The sequence below is a fragment of the Leucopleurus acutus genome, assembly GCF_964270905.1.
Source record: "Leucopleurus acutus genome assembly, chromosome: 11".
Classification (NCBI taxonomy): domain Eukaryota; kingdom Metazoa; phylum Chordata; class Mammalia; order Artiodactyla; family Delphinidae; genus Leucopleurus; species Leucopleurus acutus.
Window position 1 is genome coordinate 23277845 of NC_139152.1, and position 25037 is coordinate 23302881.

Here is a 25037-nt window from a genome sequence, read left to right on the forward strand (position 1 = left end):
AAAACTGAAGAATGGGAGAAAAAGAAGACTGAAGCAGACATGGAAGAGTATGTATGGAAAGATAGCTCCTCAGAAAAAAACATCCTGGAAACCCTTCTCCAAATTAAAGCTGCTGAGAAAGATCTGGAATTAAGTAAAGAAGAGCTCCTTGGTACTGAAGAAGTTGAAGAGTACAGAAAGTCTGTTGTTACTCTTAAGAATGAGGGGGACAATGAAAATACCCTTTCTCAGTACAAAGAATCAGTGAAGAGACTATTAAATTTGACATGAATTATATAGAAAAATTGCCTTGATTTATTAATTTTATGATATATATGTAATCCTTATCTAATTTGATATACAGTTGAAGATGTTAAAAAAACCATTGTTTTATTACATCAGAGTTAAAATTATTCCTTTCATCCTAATGTGCAAAGGCAGTATTCAGAAGTTTTCTTACTTATGCACTGGGGCAATCAGACTAATTCGATCTCTGTGATTTCTTCTGGTTCTAAAGTGTTTGGATTTTATTTCTACCATAACAACGTTAGTATTCATATATATACAATGTTGTTGTTTTGTCACCTGCTCCATTTCTTTCCCTACAGATTAGTACTTTTTGGTTGCTTTTGAATAATGATTTTGGTTATTTGGGAAGCTAGGCCCAGAACCCTGTCCCCTGACTGAAGTTCAGTGTTTTGTCTACATAACTGCTATCTGCCTAGTGAGTTTTTGCACATGCTGATTCTGATTAGAAGCAGGTCCTCAGCAGTATTTTCTAACCTAAAAGTTTGTTCCATTCCTCTATTTGGGGGTCACTTTATGTTGATTCAATTCTGTTTAGCATCCTGGTTTCCATTTTCTTTGGCTCATTTCTCCAAGCCTAAGCTTGCAGAAAAGTGGAAATGGAGATTAGCTGGTATTCATCTCTCTGGATGCCCCAGCTAGAACTTCCACAGCTCAGGAAAGAGATGAGGTAAAAAGACCTTGAATTTAATTGGAGTAAATGACAAAATAACTGCCCTAAGAAACATTTCATTCAATTTAGCTGTCAATTCAGTACTTTTAAGTATATCTGTAAGTCATTTCTTACCACTTAAAGTTGTCGACAAGTGATTAATTTAAAATTGAAATAAAGGAATTATGGAGGCTGTTATTTGCCTAAAACTTATTTTGCTTGACAGAATTTGAGAACATAAAATGCCAAAATGAATTTCAGAACAATTGCTCAAAAGATTTATATAAATTGAAGATATGATTTAGTATTAGCAAGGCCAAGAGTCCGTAGGTTATAAAGGACAACAATAGGGCCTTGAGTTCCATCCATTCCACTGGATGGAAATAGCGAATAAAAAAGTAGATACAACTGAATTTCTAGATCAGGTTTAAAGCATACATAAGTGTATTGAAGTGTTACATTTCTTAGAGAGTCAGAGTTGAGGAAAACTCAGGTGTGGAAACAGGATTGAAGAAGGACACATTTGAAAACAGTAGAAGCTGAGGAGAGGTTGTCATTTGGGAACATGTAAAGAGGTGGTAGATTAGGGTCCTCAGTCCTGTAGTAATAATACAGTGAAGATGGAAGCAGATGGAGTAATGATATGTAATAAAGAATTTGACCTTGCTCAAAGAGAATCTGGCCTCTCCCGTCAGCTTCTGGGAGGTAATCTGTCATACCTCATAGAAGTGTCTTTGGTTAGGGCAGGAGTCAGTCACAATGGATTTTAGGTGGGGCTCGCTACACCTGATAGTCCTAGGCATGCCAGGAAAACCAACCATGTGTTTAGGGTTGGGGAGCTTTGAGTTTCTTGGTAAGTCCACCCAGCAGCTGAGATCAACTGCCCAGGTAATTGACCAGTCATACCAATGTAATGGAGCCTCAATAAAAATTTAGAACACTGAGGCTCCCGTAGGTTTCCCTGGTTGGTGATACTCTAGACATACTGTCACACACTGGTACTGGGAGAGTAATGCATCCTTCTTCCACGGGGAGAGGACACCAAAACCTGTGAGTTCGGAACACTCCTGAACTTCATCCTTGGTGCTTCTTCCCTTGGCTGATTTTAATCTACATCTTTTCCCTGTAATAAACCGTAACTGTGAGTATAATAGCTTTCATTGGGTTCTGTGAATTCCTCTAGTGAATTATTGAACCCGAGAGTGGTTTGGGGACTCCCCATCCCCCGAACTTATAGTTGGTGTCACAAGTAAGGGTGGTCTTGTAGAAGACTGTGCCCTTTTAACCTTTGCAGTTTGGCTAACTCCGAGCAAAGACTTGAAGACTCTAAGGCTGTGTCATTGACACCTAATGGCAAAATCTTAGAGCTGTAAGATTAATACAAAACTGCCTCAAAAGGGTAACCGTTGCTGTCATTGTAATGTTAGCAATAATTAAACAGCATTTTTTGTCATTATTTAGACTCTTGTCCTTAAGCTCTAATTGATCTAATGTATACAATGAACATCATATTCATCCTTACAATGAGGATTCTAGGGGACACTTTTCGCTGTACTGATGATATGCGATCACTTCTGACTTCAAACTCGTAAATTTCATAGCTCAGAAGGTGCTTAAACACATAGGCAACTAAGAAATAGAACAAACCTGTTTTCTTAATTGTAGGGAGCTTTAGTTTTTTTCTTTGCATATTTTCTTTCCAAAATTGGTAAATGTGTCATAATACTGGACTATTACAGATTTTTTTCCCCAAAGGTCTGGCTGTTTCAGTGCTGGAAAAATTTCGATATCATGGTTATTTCCTAAATGGTGGTAACAACCTTAGCCTTAGTTGTTGACTAGGCCCTGTGATCTTTGTTTCTTAATGTTTTAAATTCTATTCAGAAGTTCTCTTTGGTCCCTTTGGCTTCCAATAAGGACATGGTTTCTAGGCCCAGTCGTTTTTGTCTTGGCTGACTGTTCAGGTCACCTCTACAGTCTAAGTTTACTCAGTTTATCTGATGATCAAAGTTAGGGGCTGAAGAAGAGAAGGAGTGTGTTTGTTTTCTTACAAATGTAAAGATGTTTTTCCCAAATTATGGTCATTTCTATAAAACAGTTACCAATTTTAGGGAACAAATAAAATTCTGAGAAATCTCAAGGAAGAAAAAACTTCTTTTTTTGGTAGCCCTAGTTGGAAAACCTTCAGTTTGTATATATTTGAAAGAAAATTAAATAACCTTTTAAAAGAATGTATATACAAATAATTTTTAAAGACAGCTTCCTGAATAACTTAAATATTTTAAGGTAATTTAAATCTTGATATCCCCCCCAAATTGCCTGAGTTTTTTTCCCTAATATATTAAGAAAGAAATTGATAACATTTATGATATGTAATATGAATAGCAAATTAATGTAAATCGATTATATTTTAAAAATTCAGACTTATTTGTGGTTAATATTCTGAGGGAAGAGTGCTATTTTATTAATCTTATAATAGGATTTCCTCTTTATTCATTATGCTTGAATGGCTGTCTTTCAATGTCCTCACATTAAAAAATATTTTCAGAGATGAGATTAAGGGCCTAAAGTTTAAGATCATTAGAGACTTGAATTACAGTTTTCTACACTTAAGAGTCAGAGTATAAGATTTAGGGGTGAATCTGGTGTAAGTGGACAGAGCTTGAAATACCTAGAGCTAATATTTGCACCTGGGAAAACAACTTATACAACTGAGGGACATAAACTAAAAAACTCCCAAGATTTATTCAACAGAAGTCAACAGAAAACTCAAAGATCTTAGTGCCATAATTATTGAGAGGCATGTCAGTTTTTAAGAAGCTGATCAATTAAGATTGAGAAAGATTAATCAATTGAACATAAAAAATTATATAAAAATCAGGAAACTTTTGCTCATGGGTTAGTAACTGTAATCGTTTATAGTGCTTTTCTGCTCAAGCCACTAAAAGATTTCATTAAAATATGTGACAATAATATGACCTTGACAGGAACCAAATATGATGTTATGGTGTTTTCCTCCCTGTATCTTTTTTCCATACTCATTGAGAAAATGGAGGCTTGTAGTCCAACAGTGATTTTGAGCATGGACTTTTGAACCATGTTGCCTATTAAGTCAGGCTTTGCTACATACTAGCTATGTGACTTTAGGCAAGATACTTAGCCTCTCTTTCCTCAGTTTCCTCATCTGTAAAATGTGATAAGAACAGTGTAATAGTTAACAGTAGTATACTTATCTCACAGAGTTCAAGGAATCAACAAGTTAACACATGTACAGCACTTAAAACTATCTCTTACATGGTGCTGAATAACTGCAGAGATTAGAATTTTCGAACTTCAGCAAAAGGTACACTATTCAAAAAATGGAAATAATCAAAAAGACAATTATGTTTATCAAACATTGGCATTCTTTAGAGATTGGTAAGAATGGGTATCTGTGCTTTTTATTTTTTTTAACCAAACTGCCCTCGTCTTACAGAAAACTACAAATGATACTCTTAAAAGCTTACAATGCTCACATCTTTTACCATTAAGAGCGCTCCTTCAGAATGGTACATTTTTTAATTTGCTTGGATCCTGACTTTCTCTGTCCTAGTTTATACTGGCCCTGGTGCTTTCGACAGCATCCAGATGCCAGGATGACTACACAACAGCAGAGGAAGGTGACAGAGGTGCAGAGGACCACAGGAACCAACCACGTCTTGGAAGTCACAGGTGCCCCATCAGGTGTTGTGTCTTCATTCTCAGATGTACGGTTTCTGCTGTTGTACCCTTTGGTTTTGTTCAGTACTTGTTTGCTACTGTTGAGTTGGGATGGAAAAGGCACATGAGAAAGTTTTGTGTCTGTCGGCACAAAGAAAGGAGAAATAGTCTTGTTATCTGGATTGCTGATGAACTTGGTACTGGCTGACACCATATTTACGTTTGTGGTAATGGAGTCATTCAGAGAAATGAATCTTGCCCAAGAGTCTGTGGTTAATTCCTTGGAATACCTAGTAGTATTTGTGGTTGCAAACAAATCTTGATATGTGGTTGAAGATGGAGCCTCTATTGATGGTAGCATTTGGTTTATCATGGTCGTTTGTTGTTTATCTAAATACATAGCTTTTAGAATCCTTAGTCTCTCCCGTATGTTAGATGAATAACGGGTGTTTAGATATGTGGGCAGTGATTGTTCAAAAACCAGCAAATCTGGATCTACACCTGAAATATAAATAAGGCAACATTTAAATTTTATTTTTAATTTAGAAGACAGGACCTTAAAGTACAGTTTGGAGAAGTCTTGGATTTTGCCACTATAAGTTATTGAACTAAGCTAATTTTAAGTTCCACCTAATTTCAAGTTTCAGCCTACTTCTGAAAGGCTTAGAAGCATACTAGCCATGTTTGAATTTTTCTTAACTTTCTAAGACACTTTCTGTTGCAAACGAACTTGGCTACATCACATCGTGGAGAAAACTGCCAGGGCTTTTGCGCAACAATAGCAGTATTGGGCAAGAGCTGCAGAAACAGTAACCATTTGATATGTATGACAATTAAAGTCAAACAAAATGGGGCCTGAGAAGTGTAACTATTCAAAATTATTAGCAGAGCCCTAAATCTCATCCCTTCCCAGTGCCTGAGGGTCCAGTGCCTGAGGGCCTTCAGGGTTCTCTCTCTTCTTGTAAAACTCCTGTCCCTCTGGCTTCAGAAACTCTCAACAGCTTTTCAGTTGTCACACTGTTTCCCTTTCAGTCTCTCTTGAGCGTGCTCTCACTCTCAACACACCATCACCTACTCCCTTCCTTTCCTTTCTGACTTGTTTTGTGCCTTCTGTCATTTTGTTTTCATCCTCACTATTCTGCCAATTCTGCTTCTGGGGTGATCAGTACTTTCCCTATTTCCTGATCACTGTATCTCATTGCTTTGGCTTCTCTCTTGTTCTTGATACTGATGGCCACCTCTCCTTGCATTCTTCTCCCGTGACTCCCTGGACCCCAAATTCCTTTGGCACTTTATCTCAGACTGCCTGCCTCTCGCTTTTCCCTTCCTTTGTGCTGGTTCTCTCCTTGGTCCTCACTGATTGTCCGATAATCTTTAGTCTTTAGTCCTTGGTTTTCTGCTGTATTTCTCGTCATCCCATACCAACCACCCTCCCACACCCGGTCACCAAAAGATTATCCTCATCAACTGTCACCACTACATTGATGACCCTGAAATCCACATCCCCAATTTTTTCCTCTTTCTTGAGCTCTGATCTCAGTTCTCCTGTGCTCTACTGGAGGTTCCCACCTAAACATCTCACATCACCGCTGGCATTCTCAAAACCATCATCTGGTCTACCTCTTTGTCTTTTTCAGCAGCATCATCATTCTTCTGTCACCCATGCTGGACTCTGCACTGCAACGGGATTTTTGAATCTTCAGTTCTCTTCTTCTTTATCCAAAAAGCAACTAAGTGCTATCCAAGCCCTTCCCAATGTGCTAGCAACCATCCCTCCTCTTCGCTGCAACTACAGTCACCTTGTCCAGCTATAACATTACCCTGACTGCATTTTCTAATCTGCATCCTACACGTAATTTTCCTGGGCTAAGATAACCAGACATCACTTTAATGATAGTGCTTTCTCATGAAATACCTTTGCTGGTCCCATATTTCTGACAAAGTCAAACCAAAACTCTCCTCTGTCCTTTTGTTACCTGGCCTACCCTATCCTGCCCATATTTCCATTGCAGCCCCAAATGTGCCCCTATTGGAGCCACACCAGTGTTTGTGCTTTCCTGGGGTGTGATACGAAGCTCCTTATCTTGCCTCTACCTGGCCTCTTCCGTGAAGCCTTCTCTGAATAATTGAGCTTTCTTTAGTCTCCCCTTCTTGTGAGCCTTTGTACTTGGGGCAGTATCACACATTTTTGTATTTAATTGTACATCTTACACTAATTGTAAGACTTGTTGCATCAACTAGATTAGAAGGAGCTCGAGGGCAGAGATATGGCTGTAATCTCCTGCAATGTGGAGCACAGCATGGAGCATTATGTGTTCAATAAGTACAGACTGATCAAAAAATTCACCTCCTTTGTATCGTGTTGGCAAAAATCTATTCTTTGATGTTTACTGATTTGTACCCTGAGATTATATACACGGGAAAGGACACTTAAATATGTATTTTTCTAAAGGAAAATGCAGTCGTTATCTTGGGACCAATGCTATGCTAATGTGTGGCTGTAAGTGCATTTCCCCATCCCTGACATCCATCTTTGTAGAATCCTTGTATACAGCATCAGCGAACCTCAAAACTGACATTTAGCTTTTTCTTTATTTCCTAGTGGTATCCTTAACCACTACAGTAGAAATACCTATTTTGGTTCTTGCTGAAGGCTCTTGGAATAAATGAAATACAATGCTCTTGTTCAGTCACATATGATTTGTTATCTGGGATGAACTCATCCTTGCTGAACATGCCAAATGAATGGGAATTTCCTTTTAGTTTTCTGCCCTGGAAGCCCCAAACTTTTCCAGACAGACTTCACTGGGAAATAATGATTTAGATTCATACATGGCTACTGCCCACCAATTTCTAGGTTTTATGCCTCTACTAAAATATTACTGACATTCTTCAAAATACATACAAAGGACATAAATCATTACCGTCTGTTATGTTGTATAAAATGGCGCTGGTTCCGGGCTCCAATATGCAGCTCTCCAGGGTTGGGCAGTGAATATGGAGGCAGTTGACATCGCCATGAATAGGGTCGTGGAAGAAGACAGCCAAGTTACAGAAAACTGAAAAGGAAGCAGGCAAAGTACATCTGCAGATGGTCTTGATTTCTGCAGCTTGATGAGCTCTGAGTAGCTTACATTTCTTTCAAGAGCACTGGATTAACAGTACGTGGCAGGGCTATGTTCAGACATCTTACAGAACATTATGAACTATCGTAAATGCTTCTGTGAATATGGGAAAATGCCTCTTCAAAAAAATAGCTGCAAGAGGGAAGAGATATGGGAACATATGTATATGTATAACTGATTCACTTTGTTATAAAGCACAAACTAACACACCATTGTAAAGCAATTATACCCTAGTAAAGATGTAAAAAAAAAAAAAAAAAGAAAATAGCTACCAATATTCTCAGTAATCTTTCACACATCCCATGCTACACAGATTACCTGGAATCATTTCCCAGTCCCAGTATTTTATGTTCAGGAAAATCCAATTGGCTGCAAAAACCTCTGGGGATTTATATAGATCAGATTTCTAGATGCAATACCCTCTCAGAATACTAAGGCACTGAAGTTCAACAGAGAAAGAAAGAGGGAAAAAAATAGACAAAGCCTGTAACAGAAGGGGGAGTGATAGGAAGGGCAAAAACAGTAATGACCCGTGTTGTTGGGAGAGGCTCAGGTGGCATAAAGGCAGCAGGCTGGGTGAACATTACCTCGGCCCCGACTGCGGGTGTGTGCTAGCCCCATGCTGCAAAGCCACGTCCAGTGAAAAGCTGATCGGTGTCATTCAGAGAGGAAGGGAGCAGACAGACAAGGTGGTTAGCATTTGGGATTCTAGTGGGGAGGGGCTTATCACTTGCTCTTGCCGGCTCCCCTTTTCTAAGTAGATTTGCTCCATAAAAGATACCGTGTTATTTCTGGAAGGTCAGATTTGTTGAATGCAAATCTTCAGTCTGTCCTCCTTTAAGTGCAGCACAGATTTTCCTCCTGCTGTAGTGTAGTAGGAACCATGTGATGGGAAATATTCATTGGCCCAAAGGTATTAGCTTGTTTAATAAAATGAGATTACGGAGGGAGAGTGTACGATTACCAGACCTCCGAGTGTGCCTACAGCTGCTGTGGAATTGCTGGCAGAACCTGCTCTGCTTCTGTGTAAGGTTAACTGTGGGGGTTACGTCTCCCCTATTACTTCTGGGACACTCCCTGTTTCTACACTCTATTTTTCCAGAAGGAGACAGAATAGGACAAAAGTCAATTAATAATACATTGCTAATACATTATAGATTACAAATACATTCCCTGAGGACTGTGCTGTAAAGTTTAAGGAAAAGGAAGAAAGAATATTCAAATTTAGACATCTAAATTTCTGATAAAGTAGTGGATGCTGTAGGGAGCAATTTTTCAAGATCTTTTACATTCTTCATGCATATTTCAGAGTCCCAGTTCTGAGTAGGTTAGCTATTGCAGGATTGTGCATTTTAAAGTTCTGGCTTCTAGGTAAAAACTGGGATGTGTGTTCATGCCTTTTCTTCTTCTGGAGAAAGAAAGCCACAACTTGGAAGCCACAGAGGCTCTAAAATCCTGGAATTCTACTGGATGCTTTTAGTATCCCCCAAAGTCCAGAGGCCACAGCTTCCCTGGTGTGGAGAGTCAGGTAAATTCATGCCACGGGAAAATGCTGAAAAGGTATCACCCCTCCCTCATCTCTCAGTGAAGGCTTCTGGGGTTATAAGCATCTGAAAGCAGAATATCTAGATTTGCTACCTTTTCCAAAATTTCCCTTTAATAAATTAATTGCTCTCTTCTGTGCCTGATTAACTTTTGAGGGCTAAGCCTGTGACAACTTCTCACACTGTGGTCTCTTGACAGTCGGTTTAGACTCTCCAAGGAGCTCCAATTTGCATCCCAGAAATCTTACATGGATAATTGGATAGGAGGCATTGGCAATTAGAGTCAGTAAGAAATCACGGGAAGAAAATGTGGAACAACAAGAGAATTATTTTAAAGTGCTGTGTTGCTTTTGTTGTTTCTTTCCAAGTAGCTTTCAAATCTTGGAAAAATGAAAAATAAATGAAGTCTTTAATCAAATGTAACTTGAAATTCTGCAACAATGAAATGTTTTCCTAGTTATAGGCCTTGATTATATTATATGAATGATATTTAACTCTGAATCCAGATTTCAGACAAAAAAAATTCTGTTAGGATATTTTGAAAACTAACTTTCTCTCTCATTCTCTCTCTCTCTTTCACGCTCTCTCTCTCTCCCTCCCTCCTTTCCTTTCCTTTCCTCTCCTTTCCTCTTTTTCTAGTTGACATATATTTCCCTATTTCTTTCAAAACATGAATCACAATCTAAATTCCTGTTCAATACATCCCCACACTTGGTCAACCCAAGCAAGCACATTTCAAAAGTGTGATACGACACCAATATCACCAAAAGAACCTTGAAAAGGAAATATTTTTGAAATCATATATGCTATATTCTGGGCTATAGAAATATTGTTAGCCAGCCCTCAAGGCAATATTTTCATTTAGCACTTTAGTGAAGAGAAGAGGTTCTCTGTTACCTGTAGGTTCATAGCCTCCCGGGTCATTACTAGATTTGTAAATGGAGCCTGCACTGGCCCCAGCTGCAAAATCAGTCTCAGTGTCTTTCCCTCTCTGCCCACTGCCTCATCCCAGGGCATCTTCTTTAATCCCCATCAACTGTTCACTGCACCCTCTGCCTAAGGGTCCTTTCTTAGGTCCTCATTTTGCAAGTTTCCCCTGATTTTTGCTCAGGTCTATCATCGACACTTACCATCCTTCCTAAGACAGCAGCTCCGACTGCACTTCTGACCAGTGCTTTCGGAATAATACTTCAAGAACTGGGCCCCCAGCTTCTGAGACTCCTCCAGGTCAATTAGTAGACCTGGGAAGCGTCGGATCCAGCAGTCTCTGTAAAACACAGTGGGTGAGCAGAGAGAGTCTGAGGTCCACCCCATGCTTAAGAGCAAAATCACGTCTGCTGCCACGATCACCACATGCATTTCCCTGGGATGAAGACTCGGTAATAAGTCTGATGATCAGACAGACGCTGAAGCTGACCATCAGGGTTTAGAATGGTTTCTGGAACTTCAGGACTGTTGCTAAGGGAGAAGGCTCCCTTGGAACTGTGTGAAGGGTCACTTTCTAGAAAAATGAAGCGGCTCTTTGACTGCACGTCGATTTTTCTTTTGTTTCTTCCCAGTTGCACCCCAGGTGAACATTTGACTTGCTGCTGTTAATGCTGAACACTTTCCAGGCCATTTCAATACTCTGTCCTTTAGCCTTTGGAAGACGTAGATTCTTTCCTCTGCTTTTATTCTTTCTGTGAAAGTGAAGTCACAGACACCTTTTACTAAGTAAATATAAAGGCAAGTTGAAAGCCAAGAGTGTTTCTGAGGAAAACAATAGTTTAGTCACTTGATGTCAGATAAAGGAAGGATCCATTTCACCAGGAACAAGACATCATTTTGTCAGGACACTTCTATAAAGTTTTTTAAGAAACTTGTGACTGCAGGGTTTTTTTCAATTATCTTATTTTCTTTGATTTGAAGTTCTAATTCAAGTTCACTAGAAAACTAGTTTGAGCATGGGTTTAAATTCTTTGTTTTCACCAAAAAAAAAAATCAAAAGTAAATGAAAACTGAAAATGAAATAAAAAATTTAAATTTTGCAGTGATTTTGAAAACACTGAATATGAATCCTGGTCACTTCTTGGTGCCAGGCATTTTTTTGCAAAGGCCAGCTGCAAGCTTTTTAAAAAGAAGATTAAAGATCCAGCCAAAAGAATATCCTTATAATGTAGATGAAGCACAACACCCATTAAAGTGTATTTTGCTCAGTCAAGACTAAAAAGCATAATTGAAAATTGTGATGAAGTTCAAACTGGGGGTTGCCTAATCTGTTTTCTGATATTTATGTTTTCAAGTTACAAAGAAGTCTTTGGGAAGCACACACATAAAGGCATCTCTGAGCAGATGTAGTTACAAGAAATGTGCATTAGGGAAATAGTTTTAAATTTCTACATATTAATAAAGTTACTTCCACTGCAATGCCAAAACATTTGAAAAAAATATTAAAAACAGTGAAAATGGCTTCCTTTGTGAAGACTGTGTGTTCCATATCCCATACATTCCAAGATGAAATTAGTTCAAAGCATGGAACTGTTGCTTTTTTGTATCCATTTTTATACAAAGCATTAGTGGTAATTAGTTTGGGGCATAAAGTACCATACTGCTCTTTTAAAAAAAGAAAAAAAAAAGAAACTTTTTCTCTCTTGTGATCTGTTTCTCTTATACTTTTTTGCACACTCACTCACTTACTTGACACAAAAATGTTAACATTCTTTGAACTTTCATCTCTTCACCTGTCTACTAATAAGTTTAATAATCATATCTTTTGATTTTTAGAAGCATAGTATTAACGATAATAAAGAGGATGACAGTCAAAAGACAGAATAACTTAAAAAAAATTTCACTTTCTTCTGAGCAAAAATTATATCATGGACTAACACCTAACCTTCCATAAGCCACATAAAATGCACTAAAAATAAAAAATATTTTATTCTAATGAACTTCTCTTAGAAAGCAAGTTTCAGTTGCTTACCTGCAAGCAATCTGACTGTTTCATCTGTTCGGAGGAAAGAGGGAAGAGAGGTTTTCTAAAGGCAAAACAGGAGACAGATGAGGAACAAAAGAGTACTCCCTGTTTTACCATGAGGTTCCATAGCTATTTTGATTAGTTCATGCCCTGGGGACATAAACCGGAAAGTCAACTTTCTAACCTTCTAACCTCCACATCTTTCAGTCGCATTAAATGTGGTTTCTTTCCTGTGATATATAATTCCTTGAAGTTCTCATGTTCCCTGCAGGGATAATGGAACAATCCACAGTTGTTTAATCCTTTTGCTGTCAGAGGATATTCAAGGGGAGACCAAAGTTGCATTTTAAAGAATCTACAAGTTCCAATGTAAAAGCAGGCTCTAAAATTTTTAAAATAAATTTTGGGGTGATTGATAAACATTGAGTCTGGAAACAGGTAACTTCTTGGAGCTGGGTATTTTGAAAAGGAGAGATAAAAAACTGAACAGCAGGGACAGAGGGAGGAAACTTCAACCAACTGAGATGTGGAGCAGAAACATCCCCGCATGAGCCTGATTCAGTAGCTCTGGTGTGGGAACCAGAATTCTTATTTTTATAAAAAGTGTCTCAGGTGATTTCCTAAGATGTTTGGAAAACACTGAAATAGGTGACTGAAATAAGTGAAAGTTTTGCCTACATGAAATGCTCAGCCTGAATTAAATAGAATTATTTTAAGAACTGTGCTACTTTAAACTCATTTAAATTGCCCCCTATGCTTTAATGAAAGCAAGATATTTCAGTTTTGCTTATTAAAAAAACAAAAAAGAAATAAAGTTGATTTAGAAGTATTCGAGGTACTAAAAAATAGAGATAAACAATTTTTAAGTGGTAGTGAAGTAATAGCATAGGTTTCCTAACAAAAGATTAAAAAAAGTCAATATGTCATCCTTGTTTTAAAGATGCTAATTGTAGTATTTACTTAACATTTTCATTTCATCAGTTCATAAAATTGGTGGAAATCATTTTGTAAAATGGGGCCTGAGAAATTGGAATATATCATTAATTATTAAATTGACATGCATTCACTTAAAATACCCAAATCATACCGAACAGTACAATAAGAAATAATAACTATCCAAGATCTTACAATGTTAACATTTTGGTAAACATCCTTCCAGACATCTCCATTCAAAAAATAGATACTTACATACAATTTTACAAAAATGGATTCACACTGTTTCAGAAACTGTTTTTTAAAAATCCAGTGTAAAATTACAGGTTCAGTGTCTCTCAAGAAAGCTCTACATCTAAAATTGTAATAGCTCTATGGTATTTCATTCTACCCATGTACCAAAATTTACTCTGAGCCATAGTTGTAAAAGAGTATTAAAACAGATTATAATCTACGGAGAGCATTTACAACATGTAATAAACTTTCAATAAATGTTAGCTACTCCTAACATTATACATTGTTTTTCAATTTTTTTATTATTCAAAGCAACACTGTGACAAACATCTTGTACTTTGATTTTTTTCCATTCTAGGTCAAAAGGTATATATACCTTCCATAAAAATTCTTGAAGAAATAGCCTAACTCTGTGTTTGACCATTACTTTAGGCTTTTGTAAAACAGATCATCATGTGTTTGAAGTGAATCATGGTGCCACAAAGGCCACTCTTTATTATTCATTAATCAGTGGATAACTATAAAAGTATACCTCCAGCTGTAGACAAGCAACATTTTCATGAAGCTTAAAAATAATTTTTTATTTAAAATAAAGTTTATCTTGCTTTGACTTTGCATTTCTAGTTTAACAGAAAACTTACTTTGTGAGTTATTAAAATGACTTGATCTTTAAGAGGCTTTCAATTCTAAATGAACTTATGTCAGGGGCCAAAAAGCTTACAGGATCAGTGCCCAGTACTGTCAAGCTGACACCCCAGATTACCTGCCCAAGATCTGCTCCGATAATATTACTGTCCGTGAATTGCCTTTCTAATGCACATGGTTTTGTTTTCTTTTTTTGGTCTGTTTTTAAAAAGCAAGAAAATACCAGTCTGAGGCATATCTATGATGGCTGGGAAACAAAAGCATCCACTGGTGAAAGATTCTAAAGGGACCAAGGAGAGACTAAGAGCCTGTTCTTCGCTGCCCCACTGAATCTGGCACTGTCGCTGATGGAGGGACAAATAAATCCCAGGTCCAAGACTCTGACACAGGGGGCAACTTCCAGCAAAATTTCCCCAGCTAAATGCCTAATGCTGGACGTGGAACATTAGAGGATGCTAAATTCATGACCACCTACCCCCAAAGAACCTTAGATGTCTCCACTACATGCTCATTGAGAAAAGAAGTGTGAAAGGGCCAGGTGAGAACTGAATTGTATCAGTAAGGATTTAAAGGCCAGGTGAAACAAGGTGAAAGCTAGACGTTTTTCCCAGGATCCAAGAAAATATCTTGAAAGAGGCAAGTCATAGGTCCATCTTTGTTTCCTTCACTTTTCCCAGGGAGGCCAGAATCTACTAGAATTTTTTTCTATGTCTTCAAAATTTTAGTTTCTTGTTCATGGTGTATTATAAAGAAAATAAGGGATGACAACACCTCACTGTGAAGCTGTTAGTTACACAGAAAGAAGTGCAAATGTAACCGAACAATGTGTTGAAAGAATTTCATGTTTTACGACATGACTTTCTCCTCTGTTTTTTAACCCTTCCCCTTCCTAACATAAAATGTTAATTAGCTTTGTAGGAGGTATCTTTTGCTTGAAATACCGGGCAATGTACTTACGAAGAAGTTACTATTTAACAACTTGTCATTCATGAAGAAAGCTAAAACTTGTTTAAAAAAAAAAAAAGTCCAAATACACATTCTCTCCCCAAGTAGAGGACTACTATTTGGTTCTCAGTCTCTGGTCTGAGAAAGTTTCCAAGCGGTTTTTGGTTAAGATAAGGGTGAACACACACACACACACACACACAGTGCTCCCTCCCAATACTATCCCTTCTTCTACTCAAAGGTAACCTAACAATTACCGCCTACTCCCCCTTTTGAGGATTAATTCATAGCTCATGAGCAGCACAAGATCCTTATTATTTGGGGTGAGGTTTCTATTTGCAATGTTCGGTGTAAGAAGATAGGGAAGAAGTATCCTTCCTTATGAAGTCCTCAGACTGCAGGGGCAGGGGTAAGGGAGGGGTAAGAGGGTGGCGAGAAAAGCCACCTCTGAAGGCAAATATGCGTAAAAGCGGCCAGACCTTTTGCTCAGAGGTAACATTCCGTGATGGCTAGTCCAACCAAACTGAAATTGGGAATGCAATGGCTGTTAGAAAATATTTAAAAGGCACGTGATCTAACTTTATTTAGTTGAGTTGTACTTCTTTCTTTTAATAGCATAAAGAGAACAGGCCCCAGCAGCAAATACAAGCTCCTCTGCGTCCCAGCCCTTTCTATCGGGCGCACCCCGTGCGCCGAGACCTGCAGAACCTGCTACGATCTGGCTGGCCCTTCTTCCTGCAAGATGGCTCCTACGCGATGACCATTCCGAAGAATCAGCTCGAGGTGCCACCTACACGCTCAGAGACGGCCCGTGTGCCTCGGCCCCCCCGGGACACGATGCCGGACTCGACAGGACTGGCGATCCCCGATGTGATGTCTTTTTGACTCCCGGACCCCGACTTATTTCATCCCTTTCCTCCCACGCCCGTTTCTTTTCCTTATCCCTTCCCGCTGGTAAGGCGCCTTGGAAGAAAAGGCAACCGGCTTCATCCCGCCTCCCGCGCGCCCGGAGCATAGCCGCAGATCCGGCGGGCGGCAGGGTCTCGGCGCCCGGCGCGCGGGGGCGGCCGCGGGGACGCGCCTTCCCGAGGCCCGCCGCCGAGGCCTGCCACCTCCTACCCTCCGCGAAAGCCGGAGCCGGGCGGCGGGGGTCCTGCGGGCGGAAGTGAGAAGCCAGGCGTGGGAGGAGGCTGCCTGCTGGGGGGCTGGGATCCCCTCCCGGCCGACGGCCCGGGACGACCCGAGCGGGGAGCTATCGCCGCCCGGGCCTTTTTTGGCGCGGACGGAGGCCGGAGGGGCTGAGCCGCCGGTCCCGGGGGGCGAGGCCGAGCCACCGCCCCCGGGACCGGGAGGAGGGGCCGCCTTGGTCCGGAGAGGCTGGGCGGGCGCGGGCGGGCGGGGGCGGCCCTGCGCCGCCGCCGCCGCCTCCGCCTCCGCCGCCTCCTCCCGGCGCCCGCGCTCGGCGACCACCCCGGAACCCGGCGAGCGAGCGGGGGCGGGAGGCGGGCGCTCAGAGCTGGCTGGAGCCCCGGCCGCCCCCGGGCCCCCGGCCATGTCGGCGGAGGAGATGGTGCAGATCCTCCTGGAGGACCGCTGCTACCCGGTGAGCAAGAGGAAGCTCATCGAGCAGAGCGACTACTTCCGCGCCCTCTACCGCTCCGGCATGCGCGAGGCCCGGAGGCCGGAGGCCGGCGGCCCCGAGGTGCAGCAGCTGCGCGGCCTCAGCGCCCCAGGCCTGCGCCTGGTGCTGGACTTTATCAACGCCGGCGGCGCCCGCGAAGGCTGGCTCCTGGGCCGGCGCGGGGAGCCGGGCGGTGTCGGGGAGGAGGAGGAGGACATGGACGAGGTGAGCCTGCTGTCCGAGCTGGTGGAGGCCGCCTCGTTCCTGCAGGTCACGTCCCTGCTGCAGCTGCTGCTGTCACAGGTGCGGCTCACCAACTGCCTGGAGCTGTACCGCCTGGCGCAGGTGTACGGGCTGCCCGACCTGCAGGAGGCCTGCCTGCGCTTCATGGCTGTCCACTTTCACGAAGTGCTGTGCAAGCCCCAGTTCCACCTCCTGGGCTCTTCTCCTCAAGCCCCCGGGGATGTCAGCCTGAAGCAGAGGCTGAGAGAGGCCCGGATGACAGGGACTCCTGTCCTCGTGGCGTTGGGGGATTTCCTGGGGGGACCCCTGGCCCCTCACCCCTACCAAGGGGAGCCCCCGTCCATGCTCAGGTACGAGGAGATGACTGAGCGCTGGTTCCCGCTGGCCAACAACCTTCCTCCTGACCTGGTGAATGTCAGGGGCTACGGGTCCGCCATCCTGGACAACTACCTCTTCATCGTGGGCGGCTACAGGATCACCAGCCAGGAGATCTCCGCGGCGCATTCCTATAACCCCAGCATCAACGAGTGGCTCCAGGTGGCCTCCATGAACCAGAAGAGGTAAGCACCCAGCCGCGCTGCTGCTTTCCCATGCATCCACCTGTTCGGGACTCCGTTCCCGCGTGTTTACTGGGCAGTCACAGGAGGTTGTGCTGAGGTGGGAATGACATCCTCGGGAGTGTTGCTGGCCTTGACTCTGGCAAAGTTCCCGATGGACTAAGAACTTGCTAGGAAGCAGAGGCCCTCGTGAGGTCAACTAGCTGAGTAGTTTCCTTGCAGGTATTGCGCCGTTAGACAAATTGCCTCTTTTTGGCATCTCAGTGGAAAAAAAAAATGTCTGTGGTTTCCTAGAAGGATACTTTCAAAGAAAGCTCTCTTTAATTTTGCTTGTATTTTTACCTTTTTTTGTTTTTTAGGAACTAATCGTGATTATAATGACACACGGGCAGTAACCTGTAACACTGACTTTGGAGGATCTTGTTGTTAATGACTTTGAAGCTTTCCGCACTGAGGCACCAGGCTGTGATCGGAAAATAATCATTGGACTTGTGTTAATATTAGCTATACAGGATTACCTTTCTTACTTTTTGTCCTCTCTTTTGCATATCACTTTTCTTCCCAGACAGTCTTCATTATGGACCCAAGACTTGAACCTGGCATTGGTCACCTGCAGAATTAGAACATTACCATCCACGCCAGCCTTCTCCCTTCCCATTCTGCAAATCCCTCCCAACATGCACTTGGGTGACTTGAAGAAAGGCAGAGAAAAGGAGGAGATTGCGGGGAGGAGGAGGGAACAGAGCCAGGGAAAGTATTGGAAAATAAGAGCAAAGAGCATTATAGGAAGAAGTGGTAGGGGAAAAAAAGATGGTAGGGCCCAAGATGGCCCAGAGCCATTCAGAAGTGGGAAGAAGAATCAGTGTAACCCAAGAAAGGACAGGAATACCTTTTCTTCTTGTCCACCTGTACCCATCTCAAGCCCCGCCATGGCTCCTCCTCTGAAGTGTGGAACGAGGAGTTGGGGGACTCACAGCCAGGCAAAAAAAAACAAACCCAAAAAACTCTTAACAGGAATGGGAAGGTCATTACACATATTTACTTGACTCAAGGTTCCCCCCCACCAGCCTAAGGGGGGGAGGGGTCCACTGGTGTTATTTCTACTATAATATAAAATTCAATTTGGAAAGTTTTTTTCTGATGATAAAAAATACATAGTTATGCTAGAAAACTGGGAAAATGTCAAAGAATGAAGAAGCAAAAAGACTATCACTCCCACTCCCTCTGATAACCATCTACAGGTTGGCTTATTTTCTTCCAGCCCTTCTTTTTTTTTTTTTTTTTTTTTTTTGCGGTACGCGGGCCTGTCACTGTTGTGGCCTCTCCCGTTGCGGAGCACAGGCTCCAGACGCTCAGGCTCAGCGGCCGTGGCTCACGGGCCCAGCCGCTCTGCGGCATGTGGGATCTTCCCGGACCGGGGCACGAACCCGCGTTCCCTGCATCGGCAGGCGGACTCTCAACCACTGCGCCACCAGGGAAGCCCCTTCCAGCCCTTCTTTAGTGCATTATTTACACCATTGGGATGATGTATTCAAAATTTGATATCAGAGTGTTATTTTTAAACAGATTCTAAGAGCTTTAGTTGAAGCAACAAAGGAACATGCAGTGGTGATGGGCGGTGCTCAGATGAGGGGTACAAGGCCCAGCAGGTTGTCACCTCTACACATGTGTCTCCTGCTGTACATTTGGTGCTCAACACACCACCCCTAGCTCCAGAACTCTAACACGGCACCTCATGGGATTCTCTTTTCTCCACAAATCCTTGGTAGTCCTTTCCCCCCGCCCCCAGGAATGCCCTTACTGTCCTCTTTAGGGGGAAAAAAAAAGTATTTGAGTAATGCATGAATACATGCTTAGAAAAATTGTAAATGACAAAAAACACGGAGTAAAAAAATATGTGTATCTGTAGACATGTTATAGTTATGTAAGTCTATAAATATTTATATTTATACATTATAAAGGTATATTTATAAATATGGTGACAGTGGTTAACGGAAAACTGTCTGTGCATCTTACACATATTTTTACTCTAAAATTGATTAGCTTATGCTGATTATTCTGGCCCTTGATATTTCCACTCTGAGAGTCTTGTCTATATCAGCACATGTAGATGCACCTCACTCTTGTTAATGGCTGTTCAGTGTTCCAGCCTATGGATACACAGGACTGTCATTAGTTCTTCCCTTATTCGTGAGCATTTAGGTCGTTTCCATTGGCCATTAATAAACAGTGCCATGTTGAACATCTTGGTATACGTGTGCCTAGCTTAGTAGGCATATGTGAGTTAGTTCTATATGGCAAATGCCTAGAATCCCTGGATAGGTGGGGCAAAGCGTACATGCATTTAAAATTTTGGTAGCTCCTGCCAAATCGTCCATCAAAGAATTGTTCTAGTTTCCTCTCCTGTCAACAGTGTTTGGGCTTTGCCAGTTCCCTAGACTCTTGCCAAGATAAGACATTATCATCATTTTTAAATTTTTACCAATCTAGTAGGCAAAAACACTGGTGTGAATGTCTCTGCTTGGAAGAGAGATTGTTTGTTTCATATGTTTATTGGCCATTTGTATATCTTTTATAAATGGCCTTGCTGGTTTTTAAAACATTGGCTTATCTTTTTCGTATTCATTTTAGAAGTTCTCTTCACGTATATAGATATTAGTCTCTCGTCTCTTAGGTAATGTTGCACATGTTTTTCCCCTGCTGTTACTTTATCAGAAGGCTCAAAAGTGAAATGCCTTAAGTGACCAGGCAGGTAAAGTCAGTGAGTAGAGGGGTGGGTGACAGTTATGATGAACCAGAGAGCTACTGACCCACCGCAAGAGGGCTCCACCTCTTGGCCGCAGCTGGTTACTGCCGCAAAGGCGTGAGGAATGGTGTTGCCAGACATCCAGATATCCTGATTTTTTTTTTTTTTAGATGTTGGGGATAGGAGTTTATTAATTAATTTATTTAATTTTGCTGTGTTGCGTCTTCGTTTCTGTGCGAGGGCTTTCTCTAGTTGTGGCAAGCGGGGGCCACTCTTCATCGCGGTGCGCGGGCCTCTCACTATTGCGGCCTCTCTTATTGCGGAGCTCAGGTTCCAGACGCGCAGGCACAGTAGTTGTGGCTCACGGGCCTAGTTGCTCCGCATCATGTGGGATCCTCCCAGACCAGGGCTCGAACCCGTGTCCCCTGCATTAGCAGGCAGATTCTCAACCACTGCGCCACCAGGGAAGCCCCTGGATATCCTGATTTTTAAATGTTGGCAACTTACTCCATTTAAAAAGCAAACAAGTCAACAACAACACAAACCCTGTAGACAAAACAAAGTGTAGGCCACAACTGGCCTTGTGAGCGTCCAGTTTTGGACTTCAGGTTTATAGGGTATTCTAATAGGAAGAGATGTTAAATATTTTGTAGTGAGATTGGTCACGTGGGTCCTGTGAGCTTTTTATCTTGCATACGAAAGGCTTCTACAAGCCAGGACTAAATACTCATCTGTCTCGTGCTCTATTACTTTTATAGTTTTGCCACTTTACCTTGACATCTGAATCTGCTTGGGATTTATTTCCATATAAGGCATACTATAAGGTTATAACATGTTCTCTGAATGTCCCAATAGCCTTAATTCTTCACTGTGATTTGCCAAATCAATTATCCTATGCTAATTTTCCTGTTTTCAAACTGGTAGATTGGCCATTCCTCTACCTATGACACATTTTTAAATTTTTATGGCTTGGGAATCTTGTCTGGTAGAACAGACACCCGTTTGTTCTGTTTTGTTTTATCTTAATTCTCTTGGTTATTCTTCATACATTTTCTCCTTCAGATATACTTTAGAATCGCCTTGTCAAGTCCTGGTGGAATTTTGACTGGAATTACATTGTATCATAGGTTAATCTGGAGGAGGATTCACAGATTTCTGACACTTTGTAGCTGGAAAAATGGCTTGTTTTTCCATGTATTTATTTGGGTCTTTTGGTCCTTCAGAAAAGGTTTCTTTTATTACCTTTGCATGGTCTGTGTACTTTTTGTTAGAATTATTCTTAGGTATTTTCTAGTTATTATTGTTCTTTTTTTATCCTTCCACTTTTTTTCATTATATATTTTTAAATTGGGTTCCATATCGGAATTTGTACCCTTCTTTATCTCCTTCATACTTTGACTCAGATCTGACATGGTCTCAACCAGGAGTCCCTTCCTGAGCCCTCAGTTGGGCTAAATGATCAAACTTCATGCTTTTCTAGCACACTCCTCACCTTGAATTGAAATCTTCTGTTTACATTTGTTTCTCTCCTTCCAGTTGGGGCCTATTGCTTATTCAATGCTGATGTATACTCATACTGCTAACATGGTGTCCAATAAATAATGGATGCTTAAAAATACTTGGCTTTTTTGAATCGTGGAATATATTTTACATTATTGTAATAAAAGTGAACACGTATATATATATATATATATATATAATATATATATACGTTTTGTTCTTTTAAAATGTAACATTACGGTGAATATTTTTATCTTGTAACAGTCATTATAGTTATTTAGAATAGCTGAAAAATAATAGTAACATTTAATTAAGCATTTACTCTGTACTAGGTACTGTTCCTACTGCTTTGCATGTATCCTCTCACTTATTCTTCACAAGGATTATATTAGGTAGGTTCCCATTTTACAGAGGCAGAGACTGAGGCACAGAAAGTAAATTGCTCAAGGTGTGTAAAAAGTAGAGTAACCGAAATGTAAATATCCGTTGACTAGATATAATCGTTTAGAGGGTTTATAAGTTTTGGCTTAATGACTGACAGTGACCATCTTCATGCAGACCTTTAACTTTTCCTTTGAAAAATGATTTTCTTCCAAGGAGTGGAGCACAGATATTTCATGCTACTTGCATTGCTTTTCAGAATTTCATTGTGTGTGCCTCAGCCTCACCTCAGCCTCTGTGCCAGCATTATTCTAGTCACTATTGAATAAACAACAAAGATGACATGGCTCCTGCCCAGGAGTTTATAGTTGAGTTTGGATGATGAGACAAATAAAAATGAGACCTAGAGTGGGATTATCCCTGGATAATGCGTTCAACACAGGTTCCGAAAACACTGGAGGAAACTTAGAACCTTGAGTACAAAGGGCACCTTTAGGCCTCTGGTTACACAGCATTTCACATCTACCTCGATTCACTGCCTTTGCGATGTATTCGGATGGTTGACAAAGGGGTCAAAGGCAGAGCAGCCCGCTTTCCCCAGGGACTGAACAGTGCAGTGATCCCAGAATCTTAAATAACAAGAGATAGGCGGGAACTCTGGGACTGGGAGATTTTATAAAGCCCTTTGCACCCTGGAGAAAATGGTGCAAAAACAAAAACAAACAAACACCACAAAGAGACGTTTAGTGCTGTGCTCACTACTTGAAAACAGCAGTGTGAGTACACAGCACTGTTGGAGAGGCTGCTTTGAAGTCCAAGTACACAACACTGCCCGGTGGTCTGAACGTGAATTTGATCTCAGGCGTTGTCAGGACATAACTTTTTACGTGTAAAGGCTTGTGTGCCCACGGAGTTGCTTGCTTCCCTTCCTCACTTTAATGAGCAATAACTTGCAGGAACTGGCACTGTTGCAGCCATCAGTTCATTATTTTCTGTATTTCTAGAGTTATCTCTAGTATCTTCTGTTGCCTTGCACTCTTGCTCTGAAATCGGAGTCGTGTTGTGCCATCCTGTTCTGTGTGTGAACACAGCAACGTTGGGAGAGAAACCTAACAAAGAAGTCTCCCGGCAGAGAAGGAATTGCAGTTGTCAGCTTTGACTGTCCCCTTTCCTCTGAGCCAAAGTGTAGTATTTTAGAGCACTTCTAGAGGCATGAAACCTTCAAGAGATTTTGTCCTCTGTGGTTAATTGCAGTGGAGCACAAGGATAGTATGAAGTAAACTATATGTCTATTCACCTCCCCCCAGTATAATTTTGGCCAGCAGTTTAAACTGGTTTGTGCATTAGGTTTGCTCAGAGGTGGTAGGTAGTAGGGAGCAACCATGACTTTTTTTGTTGCGGTTCGTGGGCCTCTCACTGTCGCGGCCTCTCCCGTTGCGGAGCACGGGCTCGGGACGTGCAGGCTCAGCGGCCATGGCTCACGGGCCCAGCCGCTCCGCGGCATGTGGGATATTCCCGGACTGGGGCACGAACCCGCATCCCCTGCATCGGCAGGCGGACTCTCAACCACTGCGCCACCAGGGAAGCCCCACCATGACTTTTCCTGTCTCCTAACCTTCCCTTCTCCCCTCCCTGGTCCCTAGGGGAGGGTAATGCTTGGGGGAAGTGGCAGAGGGGAAAGAGGAGACAAAAGGCCCTGATGGTCCACAGGCTGCACAGTCCTCCCCGGAGAGCTGGAGAAAGGGCTAGGGAAAGGAGCTTGCCTTTGATTCTAAGTTTTACCCTAATGGTAACAACTTTGCTAAGCAACAAATCCTAACAGCGGTTTACTTGTCTTGAGCCGTCACTCAGGGCTGCATGTCGTGGTCACTACTTTAAATGTCCTGCTCTCTGAGACGGGCATTATTATTGGCCCCATTTCCCCAAAGGGGAAGCTGAGGCTCAGGGAGTTTCATTAACTGCACATATCACAGGGCCCGCACTCTAAGCCACTCAGACCCGGAATCATCCTGCCCTTCCGATGGTTACAGTAGCTCTTGTTAGTCTGTGATACCTGTGTGCTGGTGGTTGGCTGGGTTCGTGTTACTCAGCTTTTAAGGATTTCAAAAGCTTTTTATTTCTTCTAAGTGAAGTAGAAATTAGATCGTCATCTCAGTTTTCTCACTTTCATTTCTATTTACTGTAAGTCAAGTATGTAGCTACAACAAATTGTTATTTGATTTAAAATTCTTTTTGCCTCCTGAATGGAGTATGTCAGGGATCAATATTAAGAAAACACTGTAGGGAGTTCCCTGGTGGTGCAGTGGTTAGGAATCCGCCTGCCAATGCAGGGGACATGGGTTCGAGCCCTGGTCCGGGAAGATCCCACATGCCGTGGAGCAACTAAGCCCGTGCGCCACAACTACTGAGGCTGCGCTCTAGAGCTCATGAGCCACAACTACTGAGCCTGTGTGCCACAACTACTGAAGCCCGCGCGCCTAGAGCCCGTGCTCCACAGCAAGAGAAGCCACTGCAATGAGAAGAGTAGCCCCCGCTCACCGCAACTAGAGAGAGCCCACGTGTAGTAACGAAGACCCAACGCAGCCAAAAATAAATAAATAAACTTATAAAAAAAAAAAGAAAGAAAACACTGTAGAGGTGATACTTTTTAAAAATCAGTGATAGCTTGGATTCACACCTTTACCCTTCAGAATGTGGAGAGTAGAAAAGTTATTTTCAGAAAATGGGAAAAGGCAAGAATTTATGGAAGCGAAAGCACTTTGTACAGAAGTCCAGCACTTTGTCCATTCCAGCCAGTGACTATTGCAGTTGACAAATGAGAAACCCATCCTCCTGAGGTTAAGAAACGTAGGCAGTGACATGCAGGCAAGCATTCCCTCTAGTGACCCCTTTCTGCAGGTTACCCTTTTCAACTCTTACAACGTGCTTTTCTTTTCCCTACTGAGACTCAGATCAACTGAGATTTAATGACTTG

The 25037-nt window shown here is 41.9% G+C and overlaps 3 protein-coding genes across 4 annotated transcripts in view; 2 read left to right on the forward strand and 1 right to left on the reverse strand.

The window, feature by feature from the left end:
- Nucleotides 1-930, forward strand: part of MRPS35 (mitochondrial ribosomal protein S35) — a 42124-nt gene extending 41194 nt beyond the window's left edge. The window contains exon 8 of the mRNA XM_082849366.1: nucleotides 1-930. Coding sequence (XP_082705492.1) covers nucleotides 1-270 — 270 coding nt within the window. The 3' untranslated portion in view covers nucleotides 271-930.
- Nucleotides 925-17407, reverse strand: MANSC4 (MANSC domain containing 4). Of its 2 annotated transcripts, XM_082849364.1 has the most exons (4): nucleotides 17330-17407; nucleotides 10436-10572; nucleotides 7561-7695; nucleotides 925-5137 (listed from the first exon to the last, which is right to left on the reverse strand). In XM_082849364.1, exons 1-4 carry the CDS (start codon nucleotides 17335-17337, stop codon nucleotides 4464-4466), a joined length of 954 nt encoding a protein of 317 aa, XP_082705490.1. In that variant the 5' UTR covers nucleotides 17338-17407; the 3' UTR covers nucleotides 925-4463. The 2 variants fall into 2 exon arrangements, with proteins under 2 accessions (XP_082705490.1, XP_082705489.1); XM_082849363.1 differs by lacking the exon at nucleotides 17330-17407 and having other exon boundaries at nucleotides 10436-10672.
- KLHL42 (kelch like family member 42) overlaps nucleotides 16453-25037 on the forward strand; it is a 21452-nt gene continuing 12867 nt past the window's right edge. Inside the window, exon 1 of the mRNA XM_082849362.1 lies at nucleotides 16453-17439. Coding sequence (XP_082705488.1) covers nucleotides 16568-17439 — 872 coding nt within the window. The 5' untranslated portion in view covers nucleotides 16453-16567. The remainder of the gene's footprint in view (nucleotides 17440-25037) is intronic.

Bases quoted from the DNA above. Each gene is read 5' to 3' on its own strand.
- MANSC4 (XM_082849363.1), bottom strand. From the start codon at position 10,664: ATGCATGTGGTGATCGTGGCAGCAGACGTGATTTTGCTCTTAAGCATG. The intron at 7,696-10,435 runs GTAAGTGTCGAT...CTTCCTTTTCAG, and splicing joins CTGCTGTCTTAGGAAGGATG to TTTTCTGTAACTTGGCTGTC. The intron at 5,138-7,560 runs GTAATGATTTAT...TTTATATTTCAG, and splicing joins TTTATACAACATAACAGACG to GTGTAGATCCAGATTTGCTG.